Source organism: Pleuronectes platessa, chromosome 18, assembly GCF_947347685.1.
Source record: "Pleuronectes platessa chromosome 18, fPlePla1.1, whole genome shotgun sequence".
NCBI lineage: Eukaryota > Metazoa > Chordata > Actinopteri > Pleuronectiformes > Pleuronectidae > Pleuronectes > Pleuronectes platessa.
This window is the reverse complement of record NC_070643.1, coordinates 19992351-20007072: the sequence shown is the minus strand read 5'-3', so window position 1 is coordinate 20007072 and position 14722 is coordinate 19992351. Positions and strand designations below refer to the sequence as shown.

The window sequence follows — 14722 nt, the reverse complement described above, 5'->3', positions numbered from 1 at the left end:
AGGAACTGGTGGATGAATACTCTACCCAGAAGGAGCTGGAGGCTTAATTCACCACCCTGAAGGAGCTGGATGATAAAAACTTCACCCCGAAGGAGCTGATGGATGTAAACCCCCGCCTGAGGAAGCTGGTGGAGTAATACTCCACCCTGAAGGAGCAGACCGCCACCAACAACCTCACCTGGGAAACAGATGGAAAGATGATGGAGCAGATGGAGTCTCCTGCCTCACTTCTGTTGAAGCGCCATATGGACTTGATCTCCTTGACTCAACATGTGGAGTCTGCAAAGGCCCGAGAGAAGGAGCTGGAGGAGGAGAAGGAGAAGGAGCTGGAGAAGGAGCTGGAGAAGGAGCTGGAGAAGGAGAAGGAGAAGGAGAAGGAGAAGGAGAAGGAGAAGGAGAAGGAGCTGGAGAAGGAGCTGGAGAAGGAGCTGGAGAGATGAACATGAGGATCAAAGTGAATGAGGAAGATCAGAACAGATACCCTCTGACCTATCAATCACTCCCTCCCTTACTTACCCTCCACTCCAGACTGACTTTCTTACAAATAAGATCATGGTTATGTTAAAAAAAACTTAATTATTTATACATATATTTATTATTTGAACTGAGAGACACTCGTTCTCCACAGCTGCACTTTCCCCAGATTTAATTCTATTATCTTAGGAGAAACTGACGGATCATATATATTTACTGAACTCAGGTTTATTTACTTTGCTCGTGGATCTGCATCAAAATACAGATTTCAATTCACAGTAATTGGATCATTTGTGTTTTCAGGGTTTGTTAAAATCAGTTGTGCAGAATTTCTCGTCAGAATCAGCCGACCTTTGACCTTTATCCTTCTGCTGAAGCAGTGATGAAGATGAGGGTTTTCCAGAGGTTCATACAGATGTTTATAGACAGAAAAGAGTTCATAGAACTGCACATCAGTCATTTTCTATCTTTTATATAAAATAATTACACCATTACAACCATGTGAGATGTGCTTATCACATAGAAAAATTATCTTTTATATATTTCAAGGTAAAGCTGTGAACTCCTTCTCAAAAACGACTAATTGGGTTTTTAAACGTGAGCAAATACACAATTAATAACTCAACAACAGCTGCTTTTCACTTTCCATGTGAACTCACGGGTGGATCCTCCGTCGCCTCTGATTAAATGGCTGATGTATACGCCTCATTGTCAATTGAGTGTTGTCTGGTGGGTACTTGAAAATGCATTAACCTACAAACCAGGGGGAATAAGCCAGAGAGGTTCCATGTAAAACCAGTGAACCCATTAAAAGGCCTGATCAGAGCGCTCGGTTTATGAGTGTCTCCACTTCATCCTAATGTAGCTTTTAGATGATGCTAATAGATCACAGGCCATTGTGATCAGACAAGGTAATGGACCTTTGTCACAGCTTGCTGAGTATAGCTCCGGGGCTGCACCCATACACACACACACTCACACACACACAAACACACACACACACACACACAACCACACAAAGGTCCTGATGTATTCACAGACAAACACATCTACAAACAAATATGCAAAGGATATGCATTAACATAAAAACACGTATGCACATGCAGAGACAGACACAAACACATATGCATGCAACACGTACTTATAGACTTGCACACACACAAATGCACACTCTCTACACCCAACACACACACACACACACGTATGCACATGCACGGACAGACACACAAGCATATAAGAAACACATAAACGCAAAAACACACTGGAAACAAATAATGCTGACGTGCACACACAAATGCACACTCTAAACTCCCTCCACACACACACAAACTCACACACACACAGACACACAATGACCCTAATTAATAACGATTAGTCTTCTCTCAAACACACTCACAAAATGTGCAAATGGAACAATAAATACAGCTTTTAAACGCGGCTTTTACAAGTGATGTGAAACCATCTCCACTAATCATTAGTAAACATCGGCTGATTTGTCATTATCGCCCTGTGAAGCGTGGAGAGGCAGATAAACCGGGGGTCAGGTCTGGCACACGGGTCAGATCGTCAAAGTTTAAAAGCAACGATCAAAACCAAACAGCCACAAAAGTCCAAATATAAAAACTCAGAGTGTGAACAGAGAGGAAATTCAGCCTTTTTCAGTTGTTAACAAATATTGGTTAGTACTGAAACCACAAAACTCTTCATGTATCTTGGTCAAACTAGTGAATCTCTCTTGTAAAACTCGCTGAAATCACCAAAACACCTCATTCATGTGTCAGCATCGCTCTTTAAAAGCAGAAAAACAGCCTGAATTTGCAACAGCTTCAACCCGGTCTGCACAATAAGTCACCTTTACTTTAAAACCACTATCTATTATCCCTATTTTAAATAGTTTGAACCCAGGACCTTGATCGCACTTTATGATGGAGTTGCTTCTTTGTTTTTAAATTGTTTTTGGACTTTAATAAAGAAAATAAGAAGCAAATAAAAGACATTAAATTGCATTTAATAACCAAAGTGCACATGGCCGTCGTTGAAGGCCTCAGCTGAATTTAAAATGGACAATACAAAAGGGGACTTGTTTTTTTTTAAATCTAAACATTAGCTGCTCTGACTCTGTGCCTCCAGAACACTGGTCTAATGTTTTCTCTCAGTCGATATCATCTCCTCCATCTGTGACCGGCCCATCAGAGCAGCGTCTGACAAACAGCCCGTTGTTTCAGCCCAGAGAGACGGACGCACACAGAGCCCGGCCGGTGATAGTGGGTTAATAGGGGACATAAAAAAAAATAATGATTAGCCTACTATGTAAATGGCAATTAAAGGACACTAAGTGCTGCAGGCGCTGTCCTTGCATTTCACGCTTGGTTTTGATAGGAGCACACTCGGCTGCTGAGAGCCGCTGGCCTCTGACACTCATTTGTCCCAATGAGGCAGAGGTGGGGGGGGGAGTCGGGCACATTAAATCAAATAAGTGTAATAGAAAAGGTGATCAGGAGGATTAGTCCTCAGCTCCGCATCCAACATGTGTGAACTGTGAACATGAAGCTTGAATCATAAGTAGAATCACAGGAGAGAGTTTCTGTGTCTTGCTCTCGTCCCTGAAACTAAACTTTTGGGCCCAGTCCTCAGATCCACAGCAGGACACTGACAAATGACAGGCAGGGAGCTCATCAGTTCTACTCCCAGTGTCAGTGGAGAAGAGGGGGGGTCAAACGACGAGGAGGAACAGCGAGATGGAGGAACAGAGTCTCTCCACATCCTCACTCACTGACCTCCTCAGACTCTCATCACAGCAGCAGGGACACTGGATTTGCATAGAAGCACACTGCCACCTAGTGAGAGCTTGTATGCAAAAATCACATCAGGCGTGTGTGTGTGTGTGTGTGTGTGTGTGTGTGTGTTCAGGAGGGAGAGAGGGTCGTGCACTAGACAGAAGGTCGGTCAGTTCGATCCCCGGCCTCCTGCAGTTTGCATTCTGAAGAGGGAAAGACACTGTGAGTGTTAAAGTTTAACATGTGCATCTTGTGGTTTTCCTCTACAGGCTTTTCAGAATCAGAATCAGAATTCTTTTTATTGCCATGTATATTTGCACATACAGGAAATTGCCTTGGTGTGGTTGGTGCACTGTACAAACAACAATATACAAACAACAATTTAAAAACAACAACAATATTGTTTTAAAGGCACATTTCACTCAAAAGTTGGTTTTCACACCAGGACTGTGAAACGTCCAGAGTGGTTCCACAAGCTGGGACTCAGGTGTTTATACTGGGACACTGTGAGAAGGAGATGGAGTCGACTGGTTTCTTATATCTTACAGGTTTTTCCACATTAAACACAAAGAGAGATAATCTCCATTAACAGCCCTCTGCATATGAGCGCAGACAAAGTAAACAGTCTCCTCCTCTTTTCTACTCTCCACTGTTTCAAACGTGATTGGTCAAACCCGAACCAGAACCCAAAGCCTCTTTCCCCCCCTACAGATTCTGCATATTCACTTATGAACATTTCTGTGCTGTGATTCGAGTGAACTGACCCTTTAATCTGTGCCAGAGCGACTCCTCTGCAGGTGAACGCTCTATCCTGCCGGCCCCTCGCACTTGACCTCTGGACAAGCTCTTTGTTCCCTCAGGTGAGGAAGAGACGTGAAGTCAAACTTCATTTCATTTTTCAGCACCGATCAGATCTCAGCTGTTATCGGGTGAAACTCAACAACCATTACTAAGCGAATAAAGCCCTTTTGAGTGCTACCCAACAGAGATCCAGCACACACAGACACACACAGTCACACACACACAGACACACACACACAGTCTTTGTCCGGTGTTGTGAATTCACCGGCCCCCTCACGACCAGATGATAGGAATAATCTCGCCCAGTGAGATTGACAGTTCATTTGAGAAATCAATATTTACAATTTACTTCTTTCAAAGTTCATTCTTGGAGAGGGCTCCATATTATCCACCTCCCAAATAAGCTGATCATATCTCCACCCGCCCTGGAATGAGTTTCCTACCCAAAGTGTGTCGTCTTTTTTTTCTTTCCTCTCCCCTCTCTCCCTCTCAGAAATCAATGTCTGCGTTTGTGCGCTTTAATCTGGCCTCTGATGACAGTAAATCTTTATCTGTTTCTGGGCAAGCAGCAGTGAGCGGCTGACACCATTTCCCATCAGAACAAAGAGCCAGGCCTGTGTGGACACTGGGAGATACATGGGGCTCTAATGTGGCTGGACATGTTTCAGCAGGGCCATTAATCAGAGAAGGTGACAGGCCGAGCCGCCGCGCTCGACTCTGCACCTTTTCATCGGCGGCACGGAGGAAACTGGAGTCTGCGGCAGGTGGATGGAGATCGAACCCCCGGGCTCTGCACCCATCGTCTCATCGTGGGACAGAGATGTGTTCTGTCTCAAAAACTGTTTTTCACCTGAAGGTTTAACTGAAATAAATATTTTAAACAACAGGATCAGATACAGAGAAAAAGAAAGATACAGATACTTTATGACTAAAATTATGATAATTCAGCAGGACATTCATTAACGCAAAATATATATAATAAAATATAAAACACAAATGTCTATATAAGCTGCAAACATTTCCCATCCCTTCACCCCTGCAGCATCCGCCTGTAGGCTCCAACAGGGGGGTTATAGATATTAGTTAATTAGTATATAAGATGAAGAAGAAGTTGGAGCCTGTAGACGTCAAACACTCACTATATGTTCTGCTGAAATAAAGATGGACGACACGTCTCCACTTCCTCCCGCTCTCCAGATATGAAGTTCGACCAATCGCATTAGGTCAGTCTCAGCTGTCAATCAGGATGTTTCAGCCCTATTTTTTTATAGCATCAAATATTTAAATTAAAACCAAACTCACTGGGTTAATGAGCACTTGTTCATATATCAGTGTACTTTGGCTTTTTAGTTTGAACCGTGTCCCATCCGTGGACATGGAGGAGGTTTGAGGGTTAGGGCAGAATAGCTCACCTGGTTGGACTTTGGCTTCACTTTTAGCAGAGCGGTCATGTCGTCCATCTTTATTCACAGTCTGTGGCAACACATCACCAAACACGTATCTCTGCTTTGTGGCCGAGTTAAATGAGAAGTTCAGCCTCATCTGTAGCTGCAGCTGTTTACTTCAGTTTGACTGAGGATTAATCACAGAGAAAAGTTCACAGCAGCAACACAGTGAAATAATCTCCAGCTTCCAAAGTCTCCGAGTCGCTCAGTACGAGCTCGGCGTCCCCCTGCCATGATTCATAAGCTCCTCTGTAATAACACCACCTCCAGCCCTGAGAGAAGAAACACAGCGGAGTGATATTTATTATTCAACAGATTTATAACGGCCCCTCAAACACGGCTGGAGTAGCCCACTGCTCCCCCTGTGGCTCCACGGGGAATTATTGGGTGGTAATCTATTGTTGAGCAGCTTTTTAGAGTGATGGATGAAAACGTCCGCGGCCTACACACAATCAATTCATATCTAATTAGGCCGTATTATTTATGATACTCTCAATGGGCAGGGTGGGGGGGTCCCAGGGGAGGCAGGGAGACCTCAGCTGCCACCGAGGGAAATGAGGAATGGGAGAGGTTAACAGGAGGAGCTATTGATTAGCATGGAGGAACCAGAAATGAGTTTCACACAAGAGAGACGTCAAAATCTGTCAGATGTGATTTCTGCAGAGAAACAGAGCGAGATTCAAGAAAGATAATTTCAAAACACAAACACACAATTTATATACAGAGGAAAAAAATGAAAAACAATGAATTAAAGGAAGGGAGGAAGACAGAAAAGGGATTTCATAGAGGAAATAAAGAAATGAGGGAGAGATAGAGAGAGAAAGAGAAAACAAGGAGGAGAGAGAGATTAGACAGAATAATTATACAATAAATTATGTGAATAGAAAGAAAGATAGAAGGAGAAGACATAGAGAATAGATGTAATAATTATAATAAATAATGTGAATGGAAAGAAAGAGAGAAAGAAAGAAAGACTCTATCAACACTGGTACAAGCCTGACATCTGGTGTTTGATTGATGTTAAAACAGCCGGAGAGCGACGTGAGAAGAGAAGAGAAGAGAAGAGAAGAGAAGAGAAGAGAAGAGAAGAGAAGAGACGAGAAGAGACGAGAAGAGAAGAGAAGAGAAGAGAAGAGAAGAGAAGAGAAGAAGAGAAAGATCAAAGTCTTGAAGACGTCAGGAGCAGTAAATTAGGTTGTTGGCTGAAGAAGCAAAGAAGAAAGAAGCAGATTGGTGTCGCTCTCTTTATCAAATCTTCTCTGAGAGAAAATGACTTAATAACAGCTCCTGAGTGTTTAATGTAACTCGGTCATTTGAGGAGAGAAATGAAATGAGACAGAGACTGAGAGACGTTATTCAGACTCAGGTTTTTCTTCTGCTGACAGACAAGCAGCAAACAGAGATTCACAAGCAGAGTGGATTGGAAAACATCTGGAAACATCAGCACACAACAAGTATGTGTGTGAAGTATATGAAATGTGAGTGAGGACATAAACAGCTGCCAGGAAACATGAATCATTCGTCAATTCAAGTAAATAATTGAGATTTTTGCTTCCATTTAATTTGCGATAAAACATAAGCATAAAACAACAGATACCGTGAAAATAAAGGTTTCGGTTATTCATCTGAAACTAATTGTTATTTTTCTGTTTTTCTGTTACATAAACTAAGCAAAATTTTATTTTCTCAGCACTAATTGCTGCAAAATCATTGAGATTTAAATCCCTCCTGTATCTGCTGCTCTTATATTTACTATTTATATCAAATAACTTAAATCCCCTGTTCAGATATTAACTCTAACACTAACATGTAATAAAACCTACACATTCTGTTTGAATTAGACTCCACAGCCTCCTCTGCACTAATCACAACTGCCCTTACAAGTCGTGTTGAGTGTTTAACTGGATGCAGCACAGGACACGATGTGTTTTAAAGCACCTCACACACACAGACTCTTTTATCTGCACCGCTCCCCTGCAGCAAATCTCAATTTCACACATTAACTCATCTCGTTCTGTAAACACAAAGCTCAGATTCATATGCAAATCCCCTCTTTTTCGGACTCAGTGTGAGGAATCAAAGCTGCTCCAGTTTGCAGGGGCGATGGCGGCCGCGGGGGGGGAGGATGGAGCAGGGAGGAGCTTCACCTGTTTGAAATGATTCAGCCTCGGGGATAAACACAGGACGATGTGTAATCTGTGATCAGAGCGACGAGTGAAGCAGCTCCGGTGAAACTGATCATATCAGAACAGACTGAACCACTCAGTGAACACAGCTGTGGCTCCAGCACGAGTGGAAAGAGAGTCAACAACACTTTATTGTTTGAAATACTATTTATGCATTCACAAACATATTGTACACTTATTGAAAACACGAGAACTTTAAACTGAATCAAAAGTTTCCATTAATAGAATCAGGGGAAATGAGAGGGTTTGATGATGCATGTGTCTGCACGTGGGTTATGATAAAGAGAAAAGAGACAAACTCTGAAAATGTCCTCGTTTTAAAGCAACACTGTGAATTATTACTGAGCAACAGCGCCCCCTGCAGCCACACGTGCTGATTCATTCTATTGGTCGACGTATTCAAATAACATATTTGTTGTTCACGCAGAGAAATTCACAGAAATGAGACTGGATATAAAGATGGACGTCGTATCTCCTCTTCTTTACCACTATCCAGAAATGAAGCCAAAATATCCAGGATACGAACGCCGCCATTTTTAATCTGCGCAGTAAGGATCGAGGGGTGGAGCCATGGTATCGAGGTCCCACCCATATATGTGCTCGACCAATCATGACGACCAAACCACAGGAAACATGAAAACTTGAACAAACACCTGTGTGATCAGCTAAAATGACAGAAAACGTGTATTTGACGTGTTTTTGATTTTTTTGTTCGATCCATGTCCCATCCACTAACATAACGGAGGCAGGATTTAAGACCATTAACTCAAACACAACTGAACACTGGATATTACCCATGATCCTCTGCTTCCCGACCCAGAAGAGCTGCCGCTGTAACAATTCCACCAAACTCTGTTTAGAATTCTTCATATTTACAAAGTTTCCTGCCGAATATTGGAGATAAACTCTGGTTTTTAATAACTTCTAAGTCTTTGTATCTGATCTGCGATTCAGCTTCACCCTAAAACTGAAGGATTCTGATTCTGATAGTTGAAGCTGTGACTCTACAAAGAACAGACGTTCAGACTGAGGAGTGGGAAGGACACAGGAAACATTCTCCATATTCACAGTCACTGAACCATTAAAATAATATTAATCAGAGTTGTATAATCTGCTTTTAACCCTCACTTTGCTCCTCCCACAGACACTGACTCATACAGGAGTGAACAACAGACACAGACTCGAACAGGACTGAACAACAGACACAGAAACCTAAATGAAGATTGAGACTCTCAGACTCTGTTTCTTTATTCCCTTGTGAACAGTCTGTGGAAGATCAGGTGTGAACCAGTTTTCTTTCTCTCTTTATTTATCCTTCAGCGTTTGTCCTTGAGGACAGAACGGTTATCTGACACTTAAATGCTGCTTTATTTACTCTAATGTACATGCAGCTGCTGTTCTGTGGCATAGATCTAATGTATGTAGATAATAAACCGGCCAATCAGGGCAGAGGCTGATCTCCAGGCGACTCTAAGAGCCACTTGTGTTTGTATGAGAGGTTGTGAAATGTAAAACACTGGTTTGAAACTGTCAGTGATTCCTTCTCTACTCGTTTTGTGAAAAACATCCATTTCATTACAGATGAATCCAGCCTTTCATTACATTTAGGTATTTTCTTGCCTTTATATTGAAATAAAAGTTCCCCCTGCTACCACAGACTGTAAATAAAGATGGACGACATAACAAAAGTGAAGCCAAATCATCTTGATGACCCCCTGGTGGCTGGCTGTGGTATCGGCCTCCTCCATGTTGTGTACAGGACACGGACCAAACTAAAAGGTCAAAGTGCTTTATCACAAAGGTGGTTTCTGTCATTTTATGTGGTTCTTATCTCACTGTGTAAGTTTGTTATAAATGATGTGAAGCTATATAAACAAAATATTTTAGCTTCATTTTGTGCAACAGGAGGAAGTGGAGACACGTCGTCCATCTTTGTTCACAGTCTGTCGCCTCTTCCTGGTCTTTGGAGGTGAAAACAATAAACACTTGTTCTGCCACTAAACCAAACCCTGGACCTGAAACCTCTCGGCAGTGGCACGATGATAAACTAAAGGTACCGGCCAAATTCAAAGCAGCATATCAGCAAACAGAATATGGGATAACATATATTTCTATTATGGACTCTCATCACCAGCCTCACAGGAGCCAGTCAGACTCTATGTTAAACCACAGCAGCTGTTCTCAGCATCGTTGGAGACGTCATCAAAGCATTTTACCGATCTGAGAGTCGTGACCTTTGTAAGCCACGCTGATGTTCGTGGACAGCACCGGCTCCAACCGGCTGCGGGGGTCCCTGGTGTCGTTCAGGGGACACTCGCTGGGCGCCCGGCACCGGAACACCTGCCTGTAGGAGTTCCTGAAGTTCTCCGACAGGAAGGCGTAGATGATGGGGTTGACGGAGGAGTTGCTGTAGGCCAGGCAGTGGGCCACCATCCTGAACACGAAGGACGCCTGGTTCAGGGGGAAGGAGCCGAACTCCACCCACATGTGCACGATGTGGTGGGGCAGCCAGGACAGACAGAAGACCACCACCACCACCAGGACTGTCTGTGCCGTCTGTGCAGCAGGAAACAGACGAGACAATGACGGGTCATAAAAAGTCATGTGATCAGATAAACGAGTCTGTGGAGGAGCAGGAACAGGAAGATAATGACGGGTAATATAACCTCATCAAATGAAATAAAAGGAGATAAAAGAGACATGTACTTTATGGTTTTTTTCTTTTCTAGACACTAAATCATTTTTGTAACTAGACTTTACTCTTACAGACATCATGTGATTAGATAAATGGGTTTACACTGATATTCAGGGCTGCAGAGCAGACGGTCTTTCCCAGAGAACACTGTGTACACGTACGTTTCACCAGCACTGTACCACAGAGCATCCACACAGGAGGAGCACGTGCACCTGAGTCCAACATGTTCACTGGACATCCAAACTGAAAATGACCAAACAGTGAAGGAAAAAATAAAAGTCAAACCAACCTTCTTTTTGGCGAGCTCGGATTTCTTGGAGACGTTTGTCAGCTTTTTATGCAGATATTTCAAAACCTGAAATAACAAAGATATGAATTAAGACAAAAGCTGTTGATCCGACATCAATTCTGATCGTGCACAGCATTTTATTTAATTCCCCGTTGCACCAACTTCCACTTTGATGATTACCTCCAGCAGGATTACACAAAACTAAGTGTGTGTGTGTTTTTTGTGATCACTATTTTCCCAGAGAATAAGAGAACACTCAGTTCTCACTCTCCCCCTCTCTATGTATAGTATATTTATATATTCTTTATATTTTGTATGGTTGCGTTCATACATTTTTACATCTTGTATAGTGTGTTATATGCCAGATACCTTGCTATCTATCTGTCTGTCTGTCTGTCTGTCTGTCTGTCTGTCTGTCTGTCTGTCTATCTATCTCTCTCTCTCTCTCTCTCTCTCTCTCTCTCTCTATATATATATATATATATATATATATATATATATATATATATATCCATCCATCCATCCATCCACCTATCTCATTCACGGATCTTGGATCATAGGGAACAGATTTTTATCATTGTGCGTAATTTGGCGCAGCCTGATTGGATGTAAAGAGACTGTTTTTGCCTTATTGGCTGAGTTTTGTGCTCTTTTCTGTGCCAGTCTACTAATTAATAAATCAATAAACATTTCTCTTAAGTCAAACATTTTTTACTCGTCATGTTAAACTTTGTGCACAGGCAAATATGCTGTTTGTTCCAATGCGTAAAGCCCTTCAGTAACACTGTGGATTCGTGCGCTCTGGCTCGTGCGCGCCCACCTTTGCATAGCAGACAGATATGAGGGCGAGAGGCAGAAGGTATCCGAACACGAAGGTGCACATCACGTAGACCTTCCTCTGGTGGTTGGGCCAGACCTCCCAGCAGAACGTGGTGTTGTCCTCCCGCTCCACGATGCTCTGGTAGTGCGCTACGGGAGCCGCCATCACCAGGGACAGGGTCCAGATCAGCACCACGCCGAGCATGGCGTTCCGCGCCACCCGGATCGACGACTTCCTGGCGTGCACGATGGCCACGTAGCGGTCCACGGACATCGCCGACAGCGTGAAGATGCTCACCAGCATGGACACGGTGAAGAAGTAGTGGATGAACTTGCAGATGAAGGCGCCCAGCACCCATGTGGGCAGCATGTAGATGGTGGACTGGAAGGGGACGCAGAAGAGCAGGTAGGACAGGTCCGCCACGCTCAGGTTCAGGATGAAGATGTTGGTCGTGCTCCTCGATTGACCCGGTTTGCTGCGCGCCAGCACCGTGATGACCGTGGCGTTCCCGAGCGCACCCAGGATGAAGATCAGTCCAAATATGAGCAGGGAGATGAAGTTGTCTACCCCCATCCCCAGGATGAGAGTAGCAGGCGGCAACACGGTGCTGGAGTCCACGGGCACATGACTCTGGTTCTCCACCTGAAGCTCCATGGTTCTATATGAATGCGGAGGAGTTACATGTTGATGTAGAGGATGCGCCTCCTGCACATGGAGCTCAGACTGAGGAAGAGGAGCTCATGCATGTGCACGCTGCTCCCTACCTCCGTGGGAAACGTCACCATGCTGTGCGCAGCAGATTCCACCAATACCTGTCTGCTGTTTCCAGTAAGCAACCTGCAGCCAGTCAGAGGGGACTAGAAGAACAACCCTCTGATCCACTGGGTATCAACACAACACGTTCATCAACCACTCTGAACTTAAAATCATATCACACTGTGAAAATGAAATAATTGAGAAGTGTGGTAGAAGGCTGGTTTTAATATGATATAATATGAAACTTTCAAATATCAACACTATTATTAAATTATCGGATCAAATCAAACCTGTGAAATCTGTAATAGAAAGGTTGTTGGTATAAAGTGGGCGAGTGGAGTTTGAAGGTGTGCGGGAGATCTCCAGGTAGCGAGTTGCATCATGGGACGTGTGGTCGCAGCATAATTTAGCGTAAATCAATGTAATCACAAACAAGATGGTGGTGCTAAATTGAAGATATTTCATGGTAGTGAATCCAAATTTGACAAAAGATCCAGATATGTAGATAAAATTGTTACAAGGCATAAAAATCTCAAAATGTGATTCATCAGACATTCCTTGAGATATTCCCTCCGGACAATTACCTGTAAATAAAAATGGACGATGACCCCGGGTCCATAAAGTGAACCCAAATTGGAGGAACCTGAAACCCATAGATCACATCTCCACATATCGCTCCTACAAATATGGTCAAAATTGGCCGACAACATCAGAAGTTTTTGATTGAAATCCATTGAATGTTTTCCCCGTGATTAAACCAGTGAAGTCGCTCAGAACCGGCAGAGAACTGGTTTCTCGTTTGTCTCGTTTCCATCGATCCCCCCTCGGCACTTCTCTCAGTCTCTGCTATTGATCTGCTCAGACCACATCTGGGAACAGCTGTATTCTCATTATTAAAACATGTGAACCTGCAGACAGACCAGTACGGAGAGATCTGGTCGGGAGGAAAAAAATCATGAATACAAATATGATGCACGTTGCATGTAACCTGAGAGCAGAGGCTGATGTTATCTCTCCGGTTGTCCTCAGATGATTGTACACAACTCCATCTTTCATCGTTTACACGTCCTGTTAAAGGTACCTGCGTTAATCAGGTTAATTCAACAACTGCTTCCCTGATGAGAAACCTGATAAGAGACACTGATGACAGCCATTATAATCTCTCTTCTTCTTCCTTTTCTCCAGTCGCAGAGTTATTGTACTTCTGGGAGAAAGGCGCTTGTTTTGTAATTGGCCTCTCAGCTCATGTCCTGAAGCAGCCTGAAGTTTCCATGGCGACTCTTCACTCCATCGACCGAGATGTTATCCCCCCCCCCACGTCTCTGCTGCGAGGGAAGACAAAGACACAGTGAAGCTTCATCCCAGAGATGTGTCCGCCAACCTGCAGGAGCTTGATTTGAGAAACAGGAGAAGTGAAATGTTGTGTTTGTTGAGCGTCGACTGTTTCAGGACCACGGACAGCTCCTCTCTCGACCTCTGAAGTTCAACCTGAAGATGTTTGTTAAACCTTGATTTGATGTTTTCATCCCTCACGTCTGTATTGTAATGGGACATTCTGTATTTAGATAGGTTTAATGAAAAAGCAGATTAGTATAAATAGAGAATATTATTACAAAATGTGTTTCTGTAGTTAGACTTAAGATGTTTTTATTGCCAAGTATGATTGCACATACAGGAAATTGCCTTTGTGTCATTCATTGGTGCACTGAACATAAAACAACAATATAGAAACAACAATATAAAAGCAACAATATAAAAACAACATAAAACAACAATATGGAACAAAATGGAACAAAATATATACAGTACCAGAGTTATGGGCACGTGCTGTGCTAAGGTACAGAGATTGGTGATAGTGCCACTAATATATCAAGTATAAATTATGTGCAAGGGGGGGGGGGGGACAGAGTCAGTGTGATGCAGAGTCAGTGTGATGCAGGGGGCTTGTTTGTGAGCTCCACTGCCAGAGGGAAAAAACTGTTCAGATGGCGCAAGGTTTTAGTCCTGATGGCCCGGAACCTTTTTCTTCCTTTGCTCAGATGTGTATTGCTTCGAGACTCCTGTGCCTGTTGCTGAAACAAAAGGTTTTTCACAGCAGGGGCCAGTCAATCAGATGGAGCAGATGGAGCTATGATTGTGGTTGACCAGAGATGGGGGTCTCTGAAGAGAGATGTTATTCACACTTAGAGTCTCAGAAGAATCCAGATTCCATGTGTTGGATGATCCAACACATGGATGTGCAATGCATGAAGTCTTGGATGTTCCAAGACTTCAAAGAAGAGACAGAATGTTTGAGCGCTCTGTCAAGCCATGCAGAGAGCTGATTGGATAAACTTTCTTCCTCTATGTGAGGAGGAGCTTATTTAATATAAATGAAATGTGATTTTGATGGTTCAGAGCCAAATGACTTGTGTCTGTCACCGTGGTACAAGCTTTGAGCCACCATCATGGTAGAATTAAAACACCAGAAGATAATTGT

The 14722-nt window shown here is 43.2% G+C and overlaps 1 protein-coding gene across 1 annotated transcript; it reads right to left on the bottom strand.

Moving 5' to 3' along the window:
- Positions 1–9885: 9885 nt before the first annotated feature.
- On the bottom strand, positions 9886–12141 carry galr1a (galanin receptor 1a). Its single transcript, XM_053446845.1, has 3 exons — positions 11488–12141; positions 10668–10733; positions 9886–10239 (listed from the first exon to the last, which is right to left on the bottom strand). The coding sequence occupies exons 1-3, from the start codon at positions 12139–12141 to the stop codon at positions 9886–9888; spliced, it is 1074 nt and encodes a 357-aa protein (XP_053302820.1).
- Between the last annotated feature and the right edge of the window lie 2581 nt (positions 12142–14722).

Bases quoted from the DNA above. Each gene is read 5' to 3' on its own strand.
- galr1a (XM_053446845.1), bottom strand. From the start codon at position 12,141: ATGGAGCTTCAGGTGGAGAACCAGAGTCATGTGCCCGTGGACTCCAGC. The intron at 10,734-11,487 runs GTGGGCGCGCAC...TTGTTATTTCAG, and splicing joins TATCTGTCTGCTATGCAAAG to GTTTTGAAATATCTGCATAA. The intron at 10,240-10,667 runs GTTGGTTTGACT...CCTGCTGCACAG, and splicing joins CCGAGCTCGCCAAAAAGAAG to ACGGCACAGACAGTCCTGGT.